The sequence below is a fragment of the Pseudoliparis swirei genome, chromosome 9 (genome assembly GCF_029220125.1).
Source record: "Pseudoliparis swirei isolate HS2019 ecotype Mariana Trench chromosome 9, NWPU_hadal_v1, whole genome shotgun sequence".
In the NCBI taxonomy this organism is placed as follows: Eukaryota; Metazoa; Chordata; class Actinopteri; order Perciformes; family Liparidae; genus Pseudoliparis; species Pseudoliparis swirei.
The window spans coordinates 2,724,447-2,746,039 of NC_079396.1; the positions used below are offsets into that span (position 1 = coordinate 2,724,447).

General features: G+C 47.9%; 1 protein-coding gene across 1 annotated transcript; it reads right to left on the reverse strand.

The window, feature by feature from the left end:
* Positions 1-7,464: 7,464 nt before the first annotated feature.
* On the reverse strand, positions 7,465-20,394 carry tm9sf4 (transmembrane 9 superfamily protein member 4). The gene is made up of 18 exons (XM_056422695.1): positions 20,374-20,394; positions 17,235-17,345; positions 15,760-15,859; positions 15,515-15,671; positions 14,595-14,742; positions 13,210-13,333; positions 12,988-13,109; positions 12,677-12,788; positions 12,016-12,086; positions 11,797-11,929; positions 11,116-11,197; positions 10,949-11,024; positions 10,759-10,842; positions 10,497-10,672; positions 9,532-9,595; positions 8,723-8,842; positions 8,516-8,605; positions 7,465-8,108 (listed from the first exon to the last, which is right to left on the reverse strand). Exons 1-18 carry the CDS (start codon positions 20,389-20,391, stop codon positions 7,959-7,961), a joined length of 1,938 nt encoding a protein of 645 aa, XP_056278670.1. The 5' UTR covers positions 20,392-20,394; the 3' UTR covers positions 7,465-7,958.
* Between the last annotated feature and the right edge of the window lie 1,199 nt (positions 20,395-21,593).

A 21,593-nucleotide genomic window follows, 5' to 3' on the forward strand; every position in this document is an offset into this window, starting at 1 on the left:
GAACAACAACAACAACAACATCGCCGCCGCGGTCATTCGGAGGTCTGGGACTCGAGTCCAGCTTCGAAGCCGCAGAGCCGTCTGCGTGCCGTCTGTAGACCGACGGAACATAAAAGAATAAAGAATGAAGTCAGGGTGGCCCCAAAACTTAAAGCACTTACAGCTTACAGCCCTGAGGACGACACGCTTTACGATACTACATTAATGTTTGACTTAAAGTTAAAATGATGAGTTACTAGATCAAAATGACTTCATGACTTCAAATGATTTGCTTATTAGAACCCGTAAAACGGTGACGTTGATTTCTTTAAACGGCGCTTGGAAACGATCCTTTTTGTCTAAAAGCACCATAAAAAAAAAAATTTGAAATTCAAAAAAAGTCTAATTATGAATCACTCGTAAATCTGACGTGCCGAAATTGAAATGTAGCCTTCAAAAAAATTACATTTTTAGATTTAATAAGGAGAAAAAGTCGACTTCTACTTCTACGACTACAGCGTGGTAGTAAATACAAACATGATCACGTGACTCGTGAATCAAAATTTGATTTTAAATTCTGACTTTGCTATGACATATTTTTGACTTTAAACATTTTTATTTGCCGTCATAATTTTGACTTCCTCGACGGCCCGACCTCTGACCTCAGGCCTCTGGCGGGATGCTCTCCTGTTCCTGCATCACTGAATCACTCGTAAATCTGACATCTGCCGAAATCAAATTGTAGCCTTCAAATGTTTTTATATTTAGATCAAATAAGTAGAAAGTCGACTTCTACTTCTTAACTACAGCGTCGATTAATACAAAAATGTTCTCGTGAGTCGGTGAATACAAATTTGATTTTAAATTCTGACTTCACTATGACAGAATTCTGACTTTGAACATTTTTATTTGCCGTCATAATTTTGACTTCCTCGACGGCCCGACCTCTGACCTGACCTTTGGCGTGACGCTCTTCTGTTCCCTCCAGTACCTCGACCTGCGGGATGCACTTACGTCTCCTCCTAACTCCGAGGTGCAGAACACGAAACATTTTAAGGGATTTGTTCATCAGTTTAACTGATTTTAGATTTTAATAACAATGCTCTCTTTTTCCTCTTTTCTTTCTTTCTTTTTGTTGTTGTTGCTTTTAGTACAGACACTGGGTGCGGCCTGCTGCAGGCCACGCCCACACGTAGTTTTATATATTTCTAGCTCAATGTAAGTCTTGCATTCCAACCTCTTCGTGTATCTTGTGTAGCGACGTGGGCGTTTTGTTGTCGCGTTGAAGGAAAAAAAAAACGAGGAAAAGGTGAACGAAAAAATAAAAACATTTTGCATTCACGTACACTATTTTATATAGCATGGAGTTTATCAACTACAGGGAGAATCATATGAACGATGTGATCGGGAGGAAGAAGGAAGAAGAGGAGGAGGAGGAGTCTTTCTTTTTGGTTCCATATCTCATGAAATCCGTTGCTGATGTAGAAGCGACAGATTTGTATATTTGATCCAAAGACGCGGAGACAACTCGGCGATGGACTCCCAGGACGGCGTCTCCGGGTCGCCTCGTGTTCTGTTGAAATGATTAAAGAGACAAACCAGCGGCTCCAGTTGCTCTTTGTGTTCTCCTCTTTTACTTTGAAGGGCTTCTCCGCCATCTTGGGTTTTAAAACTGTAAACAAGTGTAAACGTTTTAATCATTTAGCGCTCGGCTAGTTTAGCTAGCTTTCCATTTCCACGGGTAACGGAACATAAAAAGCAACATGAGACCAGCAGGTCCTGGTTAGCACCACTAGACCAGTTGGGCCTGGTTAGCACCACTAGACCAGCTGGGCCTGGTTAGCACCACTAGACCAGTTGGGCCTGGTTAGCACCACTAGACCAGCTGGGCCTGGTTAGCACCACTAGACCAGTTGGGCCTGGTTAGCACCACTAGACCAGTTGGGCCTGGTTAACACCACTAGACCAGTTGGGCCTGGTTAGCACCACTAGACCAGCTGGTCCTGGTTAGCACCACTAGACCAGCTGGGCCTGGTTAGCACCACTAGACCAGTTGGGCCTGGTTAGCACCACTAGACCAGTTGGGCCTGGTTAACACCACTAGACCAGTTGGGCCTGGTTAGCACCACTAGACCAGTTGGGCCTGGTTAGCACCACTAGACCAGTTGGGCCTGGTTAGCACCACTAGACCAGTTGGGCCTGGTTAGCACCACTAGACCAGTTGGGCCTGGTTAACACCACTAGACCAGTTGGGCCTGGTTAGCACCACTAGACCTGTTGGGCCTGGTTAGCACCACTAGACCAGTTGGGCCTGGTTAGCACCACTAGACCAGTTGGGCCTGGTTAGCACCACTAGACCAGTTGGGCCTGGTTTGCACCACTAGACCAGCTGGGCCTGGTTTGCACTACTAGACCAGTTGGGCCTGGTTAGCACCACTAGACCTGTTGGGCCTGGTTAGCACCACTAGACCAGCTGGGCCTGGTTAGCACCACTAGACCAGTTGGGCCTGGTTAACACCACTAGACCAGTTGGGCCTGGTTAGCACCACTAGACCAGTTGGGCCTGGTTAGCACCACTAGACCAGTTGGGCCTGGTTAACACCACTAGACCAGTTGGGCCTGGTTAGCACCACTAGACCAGCTGGTCCTGGTTAGCACCACTAGACCAGCTGGGCCTGGTTAGCACCACTAGACCAGTTGGGCCTGGTTAGCACCACTAGACCAGTTGGGCCTGGTTAACACCACTAGACCAGTTGGGCCTGGTTAGCACCACTAGACCAGTTGGGCCTGGTTAGCACCACTAGACCAGTTGGGCCTGGTTAGCACCACTAGACCAGTTGGGCCTGGTTAACACCACTAGACCAGTTGGGCCTGGTTAGCACCACTAGACCTGTTGGGCCTGGTTAGCACCACTAGACCAGTTGGGCCTGGTTAGCACCACTAGACCAGTTGGGCCTGGTTTGCACCACTAGACCAGCTGGGCCTGGTTTGCACTACTAGACCAGTTGGGCCTGGTTAGCACCACTAGACCTGTTGGGCCTGGTTAGCACCACTAGACCAGCTGGGCCTGGTTAGCACCACTAGACCAGTTGGGCCTGGTTAGCACCACTAGACCAGCTGGGCCTGGTTAGCACCACTAGACCAGCTGGGCCTGGTTAGCACCACTAGACCAGCTGGGCCTGGTTAGCACCACTAGACCAGTTGGGCCTGGTTAGCACCACTAGACCAGCTGGTCCTGGTTAGCACCACTAGACCAGCTGGTCCTGGTTAGCACCACTAGACCAGCTGGTCCTGGTTAGCACCACTAGACCTGTTGGGCCTGGTTAGCACCACTAGACCAGCTGGGCCTGGTTAGCACCACTAGACCAGTTGGGCCTGGTTAGCACCACTAGACCAGCTGGGCCTGGTTAGCACCACTAGACCAGTTGGGCCTGGTTAGCACCACTAGACCAGCTGGGCCTGGTTAGCACCACTAGACCAGTTGGGCCTGGTTAGCACCACTAGACCAGCTGGGCCTGGTTAGCACCACTAGACCAGTTGGGCCTGGTTAGCACCACTAGACCAGTTGGGCCTGGTTAGCACCACTAGACCAGCTGGTCCTGGTTAGCACCACTAGACCAGCTGGGCCTGGTTAGCACCACTAGACCAGTTGGGCCTGGTTAGCACCACTAGACCAGCTGGTCCTGGTTAGCACCACTAGACCAGTTGGGCCTGGTTAGCACCACTAGACCAGTTGGGCCTGGTTAGCACCACTAGACCAGCTGGGCCTGGTTAGCACCACTAGACCAGCTGGTCCTGGTTAGCACCACTAGACCAGCTGGTCCTGGTTAGCACCACTAGACCTGTTGGGCCTGGTTAGCACCACTAGACCAGCTGGTCCTGGTTAGCACCACTAGACCAGTTGGGCCTGGTTAGCACCACTAGACCAGCTGGGCCTGGTTAGCACCACTAGACCAGTTGGGCCTGGTTAGCACCACTAGACCAGCTGGGCCTGGTTAGCACCACTAGACCAGTTGGGCCTGGTTAGCACCACTAGACCAGCTGGGCCTGGTTAGCACCACTAGACCAGTTGGGCCTGGTTAGCACCACTAGACCAGTTGGTCCTGGTTAGCACCACTAGACCAGTTGGGCCTGGTTAGCACCACTAGACCAGTTGGGCCTGGTTAGCACCACTAGACCAGTTGGGCCTGGTTAGCACCACTAGACCAGTTGGGCCTGGTTAGCACCACTAGACCAGTTGGGCCTGGTTAGCACCACTAGACCAGTTGGGCCTGGTTAGCACCACTAGACCAGTTGGGCCTGGTTAGCACCACTAGACCAGCTGGGCCTGGTTAGCACCACTAGACCAGTTGGGCCTGGTTAGCACCACTAGACCAGTTGGGCCTGGTTAGCACCACTAGACCAGTTGGGCCTGGTTAGCACCACTAGACCAGCTACACATAAAGGGTGAATTATTACCAAATATCTACGATTCACATATTTGAAGTGAAATAAAGAAAACGTACAAAGCTCAACCGTTTAAAGTAAATCGCTATATGATTAAAATAAAAAGATTTACACGGCATCCCAGAATCTCGCGGGACTAGCCGCCTAGCGGTGCCGTGTGGGTCTCGTCCTCGTCGTGGACCAGGGTCTGGACCACGTCACGGAGACCGGCAGCGGTTAGCCTGCGCCGCGCGGCGTCAATACGACCATGATTATAGGACTAAGGAGCTAACCTATACTTACAGCTACTGAGCCGACACACACACACACACACACACACACACACACACACACACACACACACACACACACACACACACACACACACACACACACACACACACACACACACACACACACACACACACACACACACACAGGAAGCCAACAGTGTCATAACTCAAGAATAGAAACTCTTTTGGTTTTGTAGAACCTTCTGAGGAGGAACCTGGAGAGCTCGTAAAAAGCCTAAATTAAATAAGTGGTGCACCGAGACGCCACAACACAGACTACACACACACACACACACAAGACATCGCATTTAAAGCGACAGTGAGTGGGATTTGGGGGCATCTGGTGCGACCGGCTGCCCCCCCCACGCTCACTCGGAGGCCATCTTTACCACGGCGGCGCCAATCCAACGGTACCACGTTGTCCCGGTTTCACGAGTAAATCTGAATTATCTTTTTTTTAAGCTATCTGGCTATTAGGCGGGAGCTAACTCCTCTACGACCAGCGCTACCGTTGGTAGCTAACGGCAAATATTTGCAAGTAAATCTGAATTATCTTTTTTTTAAGCCATCTGGCTATTAGGCGGGAGCTAAATCCTCTTCGACCAGCGCTACCATTGGTAGGTAGCTAACGACAAATATTCGCAACTCTGCACGAGTAACGCTCAGGTTTGCTTTGAATCAGAATTGTCTTTTTTATTTTTTAAAGCGATCTGGCTATTAGGCGGGAGCTAACTCCTCTTCGAACAGCGCTACCGTTGGTAGCTAACGGCAGATATTCGCACGTAAATCTGAAGCGTCTTCTTTTTTTAAGCTATCTGGTCAACACAGTGGAAGCTGATGTGTCATATTCACTTTATTGTTGTGTCATTGTACATTGTTGTAATTGGACATTCTGTAAAAGAAACAAAGAGAAGGTAACGGGACCCGTTCCTCTCGGTCATCACGGGCGTCATGCTTTTGGCTAAACCGACGGGATCGTTACAGAGCGCCACAAAAAACAGCCAAAACGCAACAGATACAAAGCCGTCTCCTCTTTTTTATTATTTACATTGTAAAACCTCTTGAACATACACACGCACACGCATGACCCGGGGCTTTAAAAAAAAGTCTGTCTAAAAAAAAACGAAGAAGAAAATGAATCCCGTGCTCGTCCAACAGCCGGAGGCGGGGCTCGGCAACTCTTTGCCGCCGAGTGTCTGGCGGGAGTGGAAATAAATTAAAAGTGGAATGGACAATACGCCGCCGCGGCTCGGCGTCGCGTCGGCTCGATGGCGTTCGCCTCGGGAGTCGATCCTTTAGCCACGAAGATCGCGATGAAGATTTAACCGTAGAGCCGAGAAGGTCCTTCCGTATTCGATGGAATACGTTTCATCTCGGCTTGTTGGGAGTTCGTCTTTAAAATATTCTCTTTGGGACTCAGATCCACCGTTGACCGTACTGCAGTCCAGGACCAGGACCAGGTTCTGGACCAGGACTCCGCCGGTCCAGATGTCTTTACAGTCGGGTTGGGATCGCGTTCACCGGCCTATGTTGACTTTTAAAAAAGGAATACTTTGGCATAACGCGCTCATTCCCGTTCTCCGAGTGCGATGGCGAACATGAAGCGACCCCCCAGCAGCCGGTTAGCGTAGCTTAGCATCAAAACGGCGAGCGGCGGATCCCACGCGGCGACGAAGCTCGGCTGCTCGTCGTAAACGACAGCGGCGCCGATCTTCCCTCGTGGCGACACGCGAGGTCGCCGGTATAAAAACACGTTGGGAACCGAACTAGTTACAAAACGAACGACTCACAAAACGATTTGGTTCTTTTTTAAGAGCTCATGCTTTGGAAGGATGGAATCAGAACGTGACGGAGCGACGTGACCACCGTGTCGCCTCCTGCTCGTTGGAGCCGCCCGCTGCCTCATATGCGCGTCATAACCGCGACAGCCACTAGGGGGCGACGCGCAACAAGCCGCTCACCGGACGATGACAGTGAGGATCGCTCGAGTATTTCCTAGAATGTCAAACTGTTCCTTTAATGTCATGATTATTAAACAATGTTATTTATATATATATGTATATTTATTGTGTAATTTAGCTACGTTAAAATATTAGTGGTGGTCTACAGGAAGCCCTTAGCTTAAACCGATGCTCTAAATGTTAAAGGTTTTCTTTAGCTGACTCATTAATATTTTATCAACCCCAAAAAATGTCATTAAACAAATTTAACCGTGAGCTGTAATCCGAGAACACATTATAAACAGAACTGGATTATATGTCAATGTTCTGCAACCCCCCAAAGCGCCGTGAGAATCATCGGCCACCGCCACAAACGTCTCTTATTAAACGTGAAGATACGAGGCGTCACGTCTCCACGGAGACGGTCCCGGACGCTCAGCCAGCAGCATCGCCACGGCGACGCCGATTAATAAACTCATTAATGATGGAAAAGCTGTAAACAATATTCGGGGTTGTGGATTTTGAGAAAAACACAACAAACGATAACAAAAAGTTACTCCGGCTGGTCGTCCCAGTGGCTCCGCCCACCGGTTGGCGGCGCTCGAGAGCAAACGGACCGATGTTTGGAGCCGTTGTGTTTTGGGATTATCTGGAGGATTATTGTGGTCGGCGTGCTCGACACACGACATGGAAACCAGAGTAAAACTAACAGAACATTTAATTTAACCGTTCCCGTGTTACAATGCAGAACATTCCCGGCATAATTCCCATCCATACGAGTTCAACCACAACAAAAAGTCAAAACCATAACCACAGTTAGACCCCCCCACCCGATCTCCAAGGTCTCCGACACTGAACCAAAACAGAGACAATGGAAAAGACAATGAAGTCTCTTTGTGAGAAGATGATTGACAGATAAGTTAGAATAAAAAAAAATTAAAAGACAAAAAAAACCAAATGTGCAGAAACCACCGTGTGGCGAAGCTTTGGCCCGCTGCGGGAAATATGAAGAACACTCCCTCAGAGTCTCTGTCCTGGATGGAGGGGGGGGGGGGAGGAGGGGTAGAAGAGAGGGAGGGACAGAGCCAGCTGGCTTAGCTCCGCCTCCACCATACTGTTCCTCTCCAAGAGACCAGTGGGCGGGGCTGTTGCACCATTTTTAAAAAGCCCCCCCCCCCCTCTCCCCCATCACATTCCCTCGACACACGCAAGTCAGTGCTTGTTGGACACGAAGAATAAAAAAATATATACATAAAAAAACAAAAACAGAATGTGACCATCAAAAAAAAAGAAGAAGAAGAAGAGCGCCGCAGCAGCAGACTCAGTCGATCTTGACTGCGGCGTAGATTTTCCGGATGAACATGTAGGCGGCGTAGAAGCCGATGGTGCCCGTCAGCAGCCAGAAGGACAGCACCATCAGGGCGGTGTAGCCGAAGTACAGCAGGGAGGGGATGAACTCCACGATGTCCAGCTGCGGAGGAGAGGAGGAGAGTTACAGGGCGGCTCATGGGACATGAACGGGTTGGACTGGAGGGGTCTGAGAAAGAATGGTTAAAAAATTAATTACAAGAAGAAGCTAGAAGCTAGAAGAAGAAGAAGAATTAGAAGCTAGAAGAAGAAGCTCGAAGAAGAAGCTAGAAAAAGAATTAGAAGAAGCTCGAAGAAGAAGCTAGAAAAAGAATTAGAAGCTAGAAGAAGAAGAAGAAGCGAGTACACAATTCGACTAAATGGCATTTTAATGCAAAGACATGCTTCATCATCGTCACCATCATCATCATCGTCACCATCACCATCATCATCATCTCTCAAACTCAACACACACAGCTGAGTCTCTGACCCGATGACATCATGGGAGGCGGCGTCTCTCCGTCTCTTTACCTTGTTGATGAAGTAGAAGACGGCGTAGATGAGGACGTAGAACGCCGAGCCGCCCGACACCAGGAAGGTTCTCCACCACCACCGGTAGTCCTGACGGAGAACACACAAGAGGAACGTCGGTTCCACCGGGTTCCAACTTCCTGTCTCTGGAAGAGACGTCCACCACGGAGGAGACGACCCCTTCCTCTCGTAGAGTCGTGAGCTCACCTCGGCACACAGCTGGAAATAAACCATGACGATGCTGATCTGAGAGCAGGACACCACCAAGATGATGAAGACGAGGAACAGGAAGCCAAAGAGGTAATAGAACTGGTTCTCCCAGATGGCCTGTAGGTGGCGACACACACACACACACACGTTAACCATGACAGTGTAAAACTAGAACGGGCACTCAGTAGAGCGCATACCTTCACACATCACAAGATTGGGCATTGCATTATGAACATGTTGGCATTAGTTGCATGCCAATTGGATAACAATTGACCGTGCTATGGTAAAAAGAAGATTTTGACCTTTTCATGACCTTGACCTTTGACCCGATCGATCCCAAAATCTAATGAAATGGTCCCCGGATAATAACCAATCATCCCACCAAATTTCATGCGATTCGGTTTAATACTTTTTGAGTTATGCGAGTAACACGCATACAAATAAATAAATAAATACACGGCGATCAAAACATAACCTTCCGCATTTTCAATGCGAAGGTAATAAGATGATCCATATACTCAAATATTTATTAAAATATGCGATCCGGACATAGTTTATGATTTCCTCGCCTCTGATCTCTGATAATGTCGTTTCAGTTACATGACGATGCGTTCAGGCTCTGCTTAGTGAAAATAAATACATTGTAATGGTGCGTTCACATGTAAGCTGGTCAAATAATGAGAAACTAGAATAAATCCAGTTGTTGTCAAAGCAACATACATAGATAATAGACTCTTTGATGGTTTACCGACTTTACCGATGGGTCTTTGAACTCATCGCAGCACAGTTAGAGCGGCAGCACTCACGCTGAAGATGAAGAAGAGCTCGATGAACATGGCGCCGAAGGGCAGAATCCCAGCCATCAGGATTCTAGTGGGAGGAAAAGGAAACGTGGCGATTCATCAGAGACGCTCGAACACACGAAGAGCAGCCGACAGGAAGTGGACCGCTGGACGGTCGGATGTTGGATGTTTAGATTGTTGGATGGTTGTATATTTGGTTGTATGTTGCATGTTGGATGGTTGGATGTTGTATGTAAGTTTGTATGTTGGATGGTTGTATGTTGCATGTCGTATGTTGGATGGTTGTATGTTGCATGTTGGATGGCTGTATGTTGGATGTTGCATGTTGGATGTTGTATGTTGCATGTTGGATGGTTGCATGTTGGATGTTGCATGTTGCATGTTGGATGGTTGTATGTTGGATGTTGCATGTTGGATGGTTGCATGTTGGATGGTTGTATGTTGTTTGTTGCATGTTGGATGTTGCATGTTGGATGGTTGTATGTTGGATGTTGCATGTTGGATGGTTGCATGTTGGATGGTTGTATGTTGGATGGTTGTATGTTGCATGTTGGATGGTTGTATGTTGTATGTTGGATGGTTGTATGTTGCATGTTGGATGGTTGTATGTTGTATGGTTGTATGTTGGATGGTCGTATGTTGGATGTTGCATGTTGGATGTTGGATGGTTGCATGTTGGACATTGTATGTTGCATGTCGTATGTTGGATGGTTGTATGTTGCATGTTTGTATGTTGTATGTTGGACATTGTATGTTGCATGTCGTATGTTGCATGGTTGCATGTTGGATGGTTGTATGTTGCATGTTGGACGTTGTATGTTGCATGTCGTATGTTGCATGGTTGTATGTTGCATGTTGTATGTTGGACATTGTATGTTGCATGTCGTATGTTGTATGTCGTATGTTGCATGTTGGATGGTTGCATGTTGTATGTTGGATGGTTGCATGTTGGACGTCTTGGCGCTCACCCTACAAACTTGTTCATGTACCAGCGCTGCTCCGGGACCTGCCGGGGGATCTGGTTGGTGCGCACCGGGTTGTCGTACGGCTGCTTGCGGAAGCCGAAGTAGTATCCCAGGTAGACCAGCGGCATGGAGATACCGAACCACATGCACAGCAGGGCCAGCATCGTGGTGAAGGGCACCTGGGGGGGGGGGGGGGGACACGGGAATGTAAAGTGTCACTTCACGTTGAGACGAGTGTCCACGGAACGACTGCACTTGAACTCACCGCCCCAGACGAGTGTTCTCCCCAGATGAAGCAGTTGAGGATGAAGCAGATTCCAAACACCACGGCGGGATACAACGTGGCCGTCTACAGGGAGGAGGAGGAGGAGGAGGAGAAGAAGAAGGTGAAGAACAAGAAGACAGCGTCAGCCTCTCTGATCTGCAGGACGAGGACTAAGCGACGTCTGACTCACGCAGAACGCTCCTTTCCTCCACCGATGGCCCTTCAGTGTTCGGTACAGTCGGCCGGCGAAGTAGCCGCCGAATACGCTGCAGGAGAAAAACGACCAGAGGAACTCAGACGGGCCGAAGAGTCTGGAGGAGACTTCCTGAGAGATGAACGAGTGAATGAGTCTCTTACCCCATGAACATGAAGAGAAAGCAAGCGGTGGTCATCAGGGCTCCTCGACTGGAGGGAGACAGCATGCCCAACATGGCTACGACTACCACACACACACACACACACACACACACACACACACACACACACACACACACACACACACACACACACACACACACACACACACACACACACACACACACACACACACACACACACACACACACACACGTTAGACTTCATAGGGATGAGTGATATGGCACAGACATATGATCGTGATATTTTTAGGCTGTATTTTTCCTTAAAGAGACATTTGATGCGACACCGGAAACAGGAAACAGGAAGTCGCGGCGATGTCCAGACATACTGGGCTGTGTTTCTGCACAACGTGTCGCCCTTTGCTCAGGATAGTAGAACGATGCGTTCAAAACAATCCGACGCGGAGCCGCCTGGGCTGCGCTCGGCTCATTTCGGGGTCATGCTCCATCGTGAGTGGCTGTAAACTCAATCAACGGGCTTTCCTCCGCGTGTTGACATGCGGCTGCGTGGTTCAGTTTGCTTCTGCATATTTGAGCTCTTCACATTTGTTTTTGGAAGAACCCCAACATGGATCAGAGCCCCAGCACCACGAGAACTCTGCTTCCGACCCAATTTGCGAGCCAACCCGAGTGAAAACCTCCAGGGACCCGGCGGACTCACATATGACGATGAGGATCATGCAGAAGAGCTGGATCCCCGAGCCCAGCAGAGAGCTGAGGATCATGGGATACCGAGGCGGCCGGAACACGTCGCCGTGGACGTTCTTCCAGCCCGACTCCTCCATGGTGTCCTCCTGGAGGGAGAGAGTGCAGCCGAGTCATTCCCCGGGAGACGCGATGAAACGCGCTCCGTCCCCGGAGACCCCCGACGCGCTCTTACGATGTCGTCCTCTCGGTTGTAGTTGGCGATGTCCTTCCTCAGGGTCCGGATGATGATCATACTCAGAATACCTGGACGGAGAGGACGGACATGAAGGTCAAGGTCAACGCCTCGCGTGCTGCCGTCCACCTGCTGAGGATATACTCCTACTAGATAAGAACTACAAAACAGCCTCGAGGGACTTTAAGTCGTTCATAATGACGCCGAGAGACCGAGAGGGGGAGGAGTCAGTGAAATGCTTGTGGGGTCAACACTTAGAAATCTAATGTACACATTTATCTGCCAGGTTCTCAGAAAAGTAAATTATCATGGATTTATCAAACATAAAGTTGGTACAGCCGTTATAAAGCATTCGTAGTTCTATGTGTTTTACTTGTGATTTTGTGCGTATTTTATTCTATTTGAATGTTTTGTACCATCCGGACCTCGAGTCTGAAATAAAAGAGTTGATTGATGACATCATCACCATGTGTGTTCGTATTGAACCGTTTGGAGCGGGACGTTCGGCTTCAGTGGGCGGGGCCTGTCGGTGCTCCTCGAACGGCTGTTTTAGCCTGCTAGCCGCACACAGGCAGAACGAGAGGCCGAGAGGCCGTGTCCAACTTGACCTCCGACCCCGACGTTGAGGTCAAATGTCCGGCCCGACGGCGTTCGGACGTACCGGACAGGAAGAAGACGACCACCACGGAGTTGACGATGGAGAACCAGTGGATCTGGACGTCGCTCATGGTCAGGTAGGTGTCCCACCGAGACGCCCACTTCACCTCGCTCTCCTGCACAGAGGAGACAAGCGGCTCAGCTTCCTCGACATGTCCCTAGCTTTGTTTAACCTCTGACCCTAGGGAACTCAAACAGCGAGGGGGGGGGAGGGGAGAAAAGAATACCTGCATTTTATTTTATCTGCCCCGCGTTGCCGTGCGGCGTATGTTTGACTTTGAGTGGCGAGTTCGAGCTCGTGCTGCGTTCACTGACCTCCCAGTGGATCGAGTAGGTGAAGAGGACCTCGTTCTCCCTGGTGGGGTCGATCTCCTGAGGGGCGGAGCCACTGGCCTCGGGCAAGGTGCACGTCCGGTCCGTCTCCACCGCCTTCAGATCTGAGTTGAAACACAAAGGAAGAAGGGTTGCTCGACTGCACCGGGAGCTTTTGATTTGATAAGGAAACATAGTGTTCAAAAAGAGCCCGTCGACACCCACCCTCGAGCTTCACACTTTGGGGGATGACCTCGAAGCGCACCACCCTGTAGTTGTGCTCCTCCCCTTCCTCCAGCTTCTCTCTGTGGAAGTACAGGATGAAGGACAGGTGGTTGTGCAGGTAGAACTGTGGGGGAGAAGAGACACAAGACACACAGTAGTTTACGAGCATGTGTGTGTGTGTGTGTGTGGGGGGGGGGGGGGGTTCGCTTTGGTAAAAAACAACAATAGAAGAAATGATTGTCCCAAATAAAGCTCAGAAATGACACCATGTGTTAAATCACACAAGGACCTGCTGCACACCTACAGACAGGCAGACGTATGACATCATTCTATTACTGAGGGGGGGGGGGTATGCCGGAGAAAGAGTCTCAATATATTCCAAACAGACTCATAACAGGCAGAATTGACCATTATCGTGGCCAATATATATATACATATATATGTATATATATATATGTATTTATATATTTATATATATGTATTTATATATATGTGTACATATATATGTATTTAAATATACATATATATACACATACATATATATGTATACATACACATATATATATATTAGTGCTGTGAAAAATAACGCGTTAACGCGTTATGATTAAATTACAGGATTAATTAGTTAATTTTTTCAAACGCATTTAACGCATGCGCAGAATGAGCTTCAAATACGTCTGTTTTTGGTCGTCTCTAACCAGCAGCATGTCATTCTGTCTCTACATGTCGCGTTAACACGACTCCGATCTCCGTATCGCGCGCCGCAGAGCTCCCCGCCCCCCCCCCGTCAACAACTCTCCTCGGCCGCGATGCGCGCACACTGGTGAGCAAGTTATGTGCACCCCTGTGTATAAATGTATATATCCGTCTTTTGTCATAAATCTTTATGTTCTCACAAAAATATACCGAGAATATCGGTAATATATGATTAATCATGATTAATCCACAGAAACCTGTGATTAACCTGATTAAAATGTTTCTCATTTCACAGCCCTAATATATATATGTGTATGTATGTATTTATATTTATATATACACATAAATATACACATTCCTATATATATATACTTACATATATATGTATTTATATACATATATATGTAAGTGTATGTATATATATAAACATATATATATATATATGTATATATATATATATATACAGTGTGTATATATGTATATATATACGCACTGTGGGCCTCTCACTGCTGTGTGCCTGTCAGCTTTGTGATTTCTTTCAGCCCCCTTGACAAATAAAAGAGACGTAAACCACGGCGTCTCCTTTTGTTTGACGCCTGTTGCCTCGACAGGATGTGCGTGACGCGTCGGGCCGCGTGGGCGCGTGGGCGCGCCGTCACGCCGTCACGCCGTCACGCTGCCACGCCTACCTTGTTGCTGTCGACGAAGCCCAGCCGGTAGCCGTGCTCGAACTGGACGTCTCTCGACACCTCCTTCTTCTGCTCCTCCTCCACGGCCACCACCTCCCTGTTGGGGTAGAACTCCAACCGGGTGGCCACGGGCAGGTTGTCTGCAATGCTGGGTAGGCACAGGGGAGGGGGGGGGGATTTCAAATAGTACAACAACATATGAAACATACTACATCCTGCGACACATTACAAGAAGAGGAACTGCTTCACTCATTACGTCGAGCTGCGTTCTCACCAGAAGCTTTGAGAACTTTTCACGCGAGTAGAACCCAGAAGAAAAGTCAACGTACAGATGCGTCGGGTTCAATTCACGAGAATTTTTTGGCGGGTCAAATTTGCCTCAAGTTGAAGTATTTTAACTATGGCGAGAAATTCGCCGATGACGAGTTGGGAAAGCCAATCGGCTTTGAGCTGCTCCTCCGTTGGTGAATCTAACTGCTGCTTCTCTAACGGAGCTGGAAGAGTCATTCAGACGGAGAGGTGAAAGTCACCGAGCTGTGTGAGCCTACGGGTGATGTCATGTATAAATATATATAATATATTAATGTTATGAACCCAAACACGAGGGCGTGAGACCTTCAGACGTTTGTGGGACGTCCTCAACACGTATGAAGCAGAACTAGTGGTGAGTTCTTCATGCTGGATGAAGGAGATGATAACTGTTTCCACGGAGATAAGCCCCGCCCCCTCTAAGGCACGAATAAACCACAACTAGTCAAGCGAGTAAAGCGTTGTGAATATTCTCGACCCTTTGTGTGAGAACGCAGCATCAGACTTCTAAGCGTCTCGAGTCACTAAGGAAAGACATCCCATGGTGACTCGCCAGTGGCGCGCGTTCCTCGTGTCAACAGGTGAACAACGGGCAGGTCGCGGACGCTCACAGGTGGACGTAGTACTCCTCCTGGACGCGCTCGGCCACCAGCTTGCTCTCCTTGACGCTGAGCTTCTTCTTGTCGCACACCATCTCACACTTCCTGTCCTTGTTCATCTCCACGTTGTAGAGCGTGTTCACGATGCGGTCCCCGCGCAGCACCTCGCCTGTGGTCGTTGTGAAAGAAGAAACGCACGGTCAGCGATTTAAAAAAACGGCCGAGTGCAGGACGCCGCCGCCGCCCGGCCCGCTCACCCAGGTTCTCTCCCTTGTAGAAGACGGCGTCGGGCTTGCAGAAGGGGAGGGAGTAGTACTCGTAAGGAAGCTGCGTGCGCGAGCTGGTCAGCTTCACTGCCTGGAACACACGGAGATACGGAGTTACGCAACACCACCCTCACCGCGGCTCGGCCGGCGCAACCGCGCATTGTGGGCGGGCTTCTTTATATACGTGAATATATTAGTGAACATATATCTATTGCATAATTGTGTTTTTTTATGTGCAAAGAAAAAAAGAAATAAAATGCTCTCTTTCTCAGAGTGTCTGTGGAGAAAGAGAGAGAGTGTATGTGAAGAGAGAGAGAGCGAGTGTGTCTGTGGAGAAAGAGAGAGAGAGTGTGTCTGTGGAGAGAGAGTGTATGTGGAGAGAGAGAGAGTGTGTCTGTGGAGAGAGAGAGAGTGTATGTGGAGAGAGAGAGAGTGTGTCTGTGGAGAGAGAGAGTGTGTCTGTGGAGAGAGAGAGAGAGTGTGTCTGTGGAGAGAGAGAGTGTGTCTGTGGAGAGAGAGAGTGTGTCTGTGGAGAGAGAGAGTGTATGTGGAGAGAGAGAGAGTGTGTCTGTGGAGAGAGAGAGAGTGTGTCTGTGGAGAGAGTGTGTCTGTGGAGAGAGAGAGAGAGTGTGTCTGTGGAGAAAGAGAGAGAGTGTGTCTGTGGAGAGAGAGAGAGTGTGTCTGTGGAGAGAGAGAGTGTATGTGGAGAGAGAGTGTGTCTGTGGAGAGAGAGAGTGTATGTGGAGAGAGAGAGTGTGTCTGTGGAGAGAGAGAGAGTGTCTGTGGAGAGAGAGAGAGTGTCTGTGGAGAGAGAGAGTGTGTCTGTGGAGAGAGAGAGAGAGTGTGTCTGTGGAGAAAGAGAGAGAGTGTGTCTGTGGAGAGAGAGAGAGTGTGTCTGTGTGGAGAGAGAGTGTGTCTGTGGAGAGAGAGAGAGAGTGTCTGTGGAGAGAGAGAGAGAGTGTCTGTGGAGAGAGAGTGTGTCTGTGGAGAGAGAGAGAGAGTGTGTCTGTGGAGAGAGAGAGTGTGTCTGTGGAGAGAGAGAGTGTGTCTGTGGAGAGAGAGAGTGTGTCTGTGTGGAGAGAGAGTGTGTCTGTGTGGAGAGAGATTGTGTCTGTGGAGAGAGAGTGTGTCTGTGGAGAGAGAGAGTGTCTGTGGAGAGAGAGAGAGTGTGTCTGTGTAGGAGAGAGAGAGAGAATGTGGATAAAGAGAGAGAGTATATGTGGATAGAGAGAGTGTGTCAGTGGACAGAGAGAAAGAGAGAGACAGTGTCTGTGGAGAGAGAGAGACGTCGTGTGTTTGACCGTTTGCTTTGTTGAGGCTAAAGTCGACCAAACTAAAGTTGTGGTGATCCTAGACTTGTGATTGGCTGCTGGTTCTGGACCAGCCCCTCTGTGTGTGTGTGTGTGTGAGACCCTCAGGGTGTGAACCAATGGTGCTTCAGGAAGACGTTCCCCTGTCCGTCTCACCTTCAGGTCGACGGCGTCGCCCTCGTGGAAGTCCCGGGGCGCCACGCCGGGGACGTAGAAGGGCCGGGCCCCGGGCAGCAGGGCCAGCAGCAGCAGGGCCAGCCACGTCTCCTGCAGACACACACGGACACCACGTCACACGCGTGTGTGTGTGTGTGTGTGTGTGAGAACAATCCAGGCTATCGACCGGCCGCCCGTCAGAGAGGTTTTGCAGTGATGAAGACGAGGAAGTGAAACATGTGGAAGAGGCTGTATTTTTGTACCGCGGCGGTTTGGCTCACGGCAAATTGTTAAAGGGGACATATAATGAAAATTCCACTTTTTTAGTGCTTTTATATGTTAATTTGGATATCTGGCATGTCTCCCAACACAAAAACGCTGGAAAAAAACAACTCCCACAGCTTGTTGTGGTTCCTCGATGTCAGAAACGAGATGCTTGAGTGCGTCCAGAGGGATCACCACCAACGTCTACGTAGATTTTGAAGCACGCCCATGTAGGGAGTCTGGCTCCATGGCCTTGGACCGCCCCCACCACAACTTTGCAGGTAAAGTTTATTTGAAAGTTGTGTTCATATTACAGACATGAGTCATCAAATAAGTCATAAGTCATCAAATACAACGATTTAATAAGTAAACAAGGTTTAAACGCTCATTAATGGAGATAAAAACGTGACCCCCGCCCCTGCTTGGTCACTTCCTGTTGTCAGATAACACTTTAGTTTACAGATGGAACTTTACTCATGGAGCAGTTATATCTTTATGGCGTTCCCGTTACTTGCATTTACACAAACACTTTCACAAACAGTAACTTACATAAACACTGTATTTGCTTCATGCACAAACTATTCACGTTCTCAAATCTCTAGCACCACGATGCTCTCAAACCCGCTAACAAGACTGTGAGACTTTAGCCAATGGACAAACAAACAAAATGTAGAAGTGACATTCGGAAACGTCCTGTTGAGCCCTAACGTCTGGAACTTGTTCGGGAGCCGCTTCTTGTTCAGGGTCTCTGGTTCAAAGCCATATGGAAGAAGGAACGCCTTGCTTTGCTTTCCTCTAAACCAACAGCGACACGTCAGACGACGCACGCTCCAGGATTTTAAACGTTGGGATGCACTTTGCCTGGCCAGATGGATAAAAGACAGAGTGTGTGTGTGTGGTTATCCCTTTAAGTCAATAGACAACAGCGACCTTATCTAAAGGATGCCGATCAAATGACGACATCAAGTCACAGCAGCGTTCTAAACAGATCAAAATTCCGGCAAAGTAACAATCAGGGAAGGACGTACGATTAGTTTATGATTTGTTAAACGTACGAGGATCCTCAGTCCGACATGCCTGTGCACACCGAGGAGGCGACCGAGTCGACACACACACACACTCCTGTGCTACGACTGTTTCCCAGGGGCAGCTTTGTGTGACAGTCAGTGGCTCCTGGAGCACGAGGACTGATCCCAGGGGAGATATCGCCTTATTTCACCAACACGACACAAAATAAACCACAGGAACATGAACAAAATGCGCCGACGTCAAGTCACTTCTCGTGGGCACCGGCCTCGGCGTGGAGGGGCAGGGAATCGAACCCGCGGCCGCCGCCTCGTGCGACTGGAGACGCACCGGGGAGGAAACCAATGCAGTTCTCCTGGTGTGCAAAGCTGCAGGTCGGCCCGTCCAAGAAGAGCCACTCAGGGTCCCTGAACCCCGTCTGGAGAGGACCGCGGGTCCGTCTGTCCGTCAGGGGGTCGTCGGTTCAATCCCCGCCCTCGTCGATGTGCCCTTGAGCAAGAGACTTAACCCAGAGTTGCTCCCTGTAGCTGAGTCCACGCTGTGGATAAGAATCAGCTTAACCCTCCTATTTGACCCCATCCGATGTTTAACGTCTCTAAAAAACATCATTTGGTTTGCGTCATATTTCATGACTTTTCCTAATTTATTAGGTCACAACTGGGTAAACACAAAATTCACACGATGATATGTTTTCACTGTCCCGAACACAACTCGTACGCATCGGTGTTCTTTGGGGTCAATTTGACCCCAGGCTGTTTTTCAGTGTGTCAAACATATAAGAAACGACTATATCTGGATTAAAACACAGATTAGCACTTCAGTGGCACTTAAATAGCTCATATTATGGTACTTTTGTAGTTCGACTATGTTGAGGAAAAGTTACTTTCTGTCTTCTTGTTGTTCTTAGTTTGTACTCTAGGTTGATGCACTTATTGTAAGTCGCTTTGGATAAAAGCAACTGCTAAATGACATGAAATGCAATGTAAAAAGAAATATCAACTTTTCTATTTATTTAAAGGGCTGTTTAGGTAGTCAACAAACAAACATAAAGTACCTCACACTTAAACTTGGGAAACAATATTAATTCTAATAATATCCTGTAGGTTTTAATCGTGGGGTTAATGACATGGAGGAGGCGGTGGTGTGTGTGTGTGTGGGGGGGGGGGACATCTGGATTTAATGTAATCATGTTGTCATTAAGATAAAATGGTTGAGTATATTTTCTACTGTTCAATATCGTTTAAAAAAAGAGACTTCCTGATTGTGCGAGTCGAGGCTGGTCGTCCGGGTGTCGGGAGCGAGCGCGTGTTGCGACACACAGGCGACGTTTACGTTAACGGACGGCCCCGGGACGGACCGGACCCTGCAGACGGTCCCGGTTCGCCCGGTGTCGGTGGTCTCGCCGTCTCTACCGGAGACTCGACGCGTTGACAGCGAACGCTCGAGCCGAAGTTCGCGGCCAGCTGATTCCTCCTGTAACGGCGGATGACAGTCAAACTACCCGACACGCGGGGGGTGTTCCTCCGCCAGAAGAGTCGTAGTGTACCCCACACATGAAATAAATGGTTGTTGTTTTTTTGGTTTCGCTTCTTTCCTTCTTTTTCGTTAGCGACAGCTCATTGACAGTCAAGCTAGGCTAACGTTAGAGCTAACTTAGCTACACTGCCAACATCCCAAAACAGCCTCGAAATCAAGGAATTCCGGACGGAAAGTTAAGGTTAAAATTGCGTTTATCGACCGGGGAAGAGGTCTGCTCTCACGCGGGAGCGGCGTCGCGTCTCGGCTCCTTTAATAAGACAGGAGGAACGAGGCGTAGTTTGAAGAAAAAATAGTTCGCTTTCCCACTTACCATAGCCGCGGCCGCCATTTTGAATACGTGTCATTAGTGACGTAGCGGAAGTGACCTGTGATTTTTTTTCTCGATTCATACATTTGTTTTTTTTATCTGACACACCCATAATATATGTAGTTCAGGTGTGACTAACACACTTCTAGGAATTATTATTATTTTCTTTCACAATAAATACAAATATTTTAACAGTATTTAGTCCGTCGGCTTTTGAAATCATGCGAAATATCGCGCTCGTCTGTCACATAATTAGGATTTGGCTCCACCTTCAAGAATGCAATGTGTATACGACAGGGTTCGTAAAGTCATGGAAAACCTGGAAAAGTCATGTCATTTAAAAATGGTTAAATCCAGGCCTGGAAAAGTCCTTGAAAAAAATCCAAAAAGTTTGCGAAAAATTATGGAAATGTATACAGTTTGATTAAAGGAATAAACATTGATATAAATGTTTATTCTTTTAATCAAGTTATTGTCTCTCATTCATTCAGGGCCTTTAAGGTATCTACACTGAAATTTAGTTTAATTGTCCTGGGAATCTATTGGTCAACATGTGTATGAACCCTGACACTTACAACGCATTAATTGTGTTTAAAAAGTATGTAAAAACACATCAAACATAGCCTGTTTTGATATAAATGCACATATAGTTGTTTCTAAAAACAATGTATTTGAAAATGTTCACTACAGTTGCATTTAGCCAAAGCATCTAACCAAACAAAATGTACAAAGAGTTTATTGATAAAGAAAAAACAAAAACATACCATTCCATAAAAATAAAAAATAAAAAAATGAAACCAAAATGATCTTAAATACTTCCCTTTTAAAATGTGTAGGATCGTGGTCCACAAAATGCATTGCTATTTCCAACAATACAAGAACCGCATTTTCCAAAAAGTGTAGAAAAATAATTGTAAAATAATAAATCCTACACTGGAATAAGCCCAAAAAAAGGCTTTAGTTTTGTAAAGATTATTGCATTCAAGATACACTAATCTTACACAAAAGGATCAACAAGCATTATCAATAAATATCTCGTCATGTTAAAACCCTATTCTTAAATAATTTGATTTATTTGTGTACTATATCAGAAATATTGAGAGACAGAAAAAGGTACAACAAAGTGGTCACGCTCACTTCAAGCCACATCGTTCTGGAACATTTATGGAATATAAATAGAAGATTTAAGCAAACATCAGCCATACAGTGTATCTTGCACTTTG

Coding starts and splice junctions, on each gene's coding strand:
- tm9sf4 (XM_056422695.1), bottom strand. Junction 14,743..15,514: donor GAGGAGTACTACGTCCACCT/GTGAGCGTCCGC, acceptor GTGCCTACCCAG/CATTGCAGACAACCTGCCCG. Junction 8,606..8,722: donor ATTTCCAGCTGTGTGCCGAG/GTGAGCTCACGA, acceptor GTTCTCCGTCAG/GACTACCGGTGGTGGTGGAG.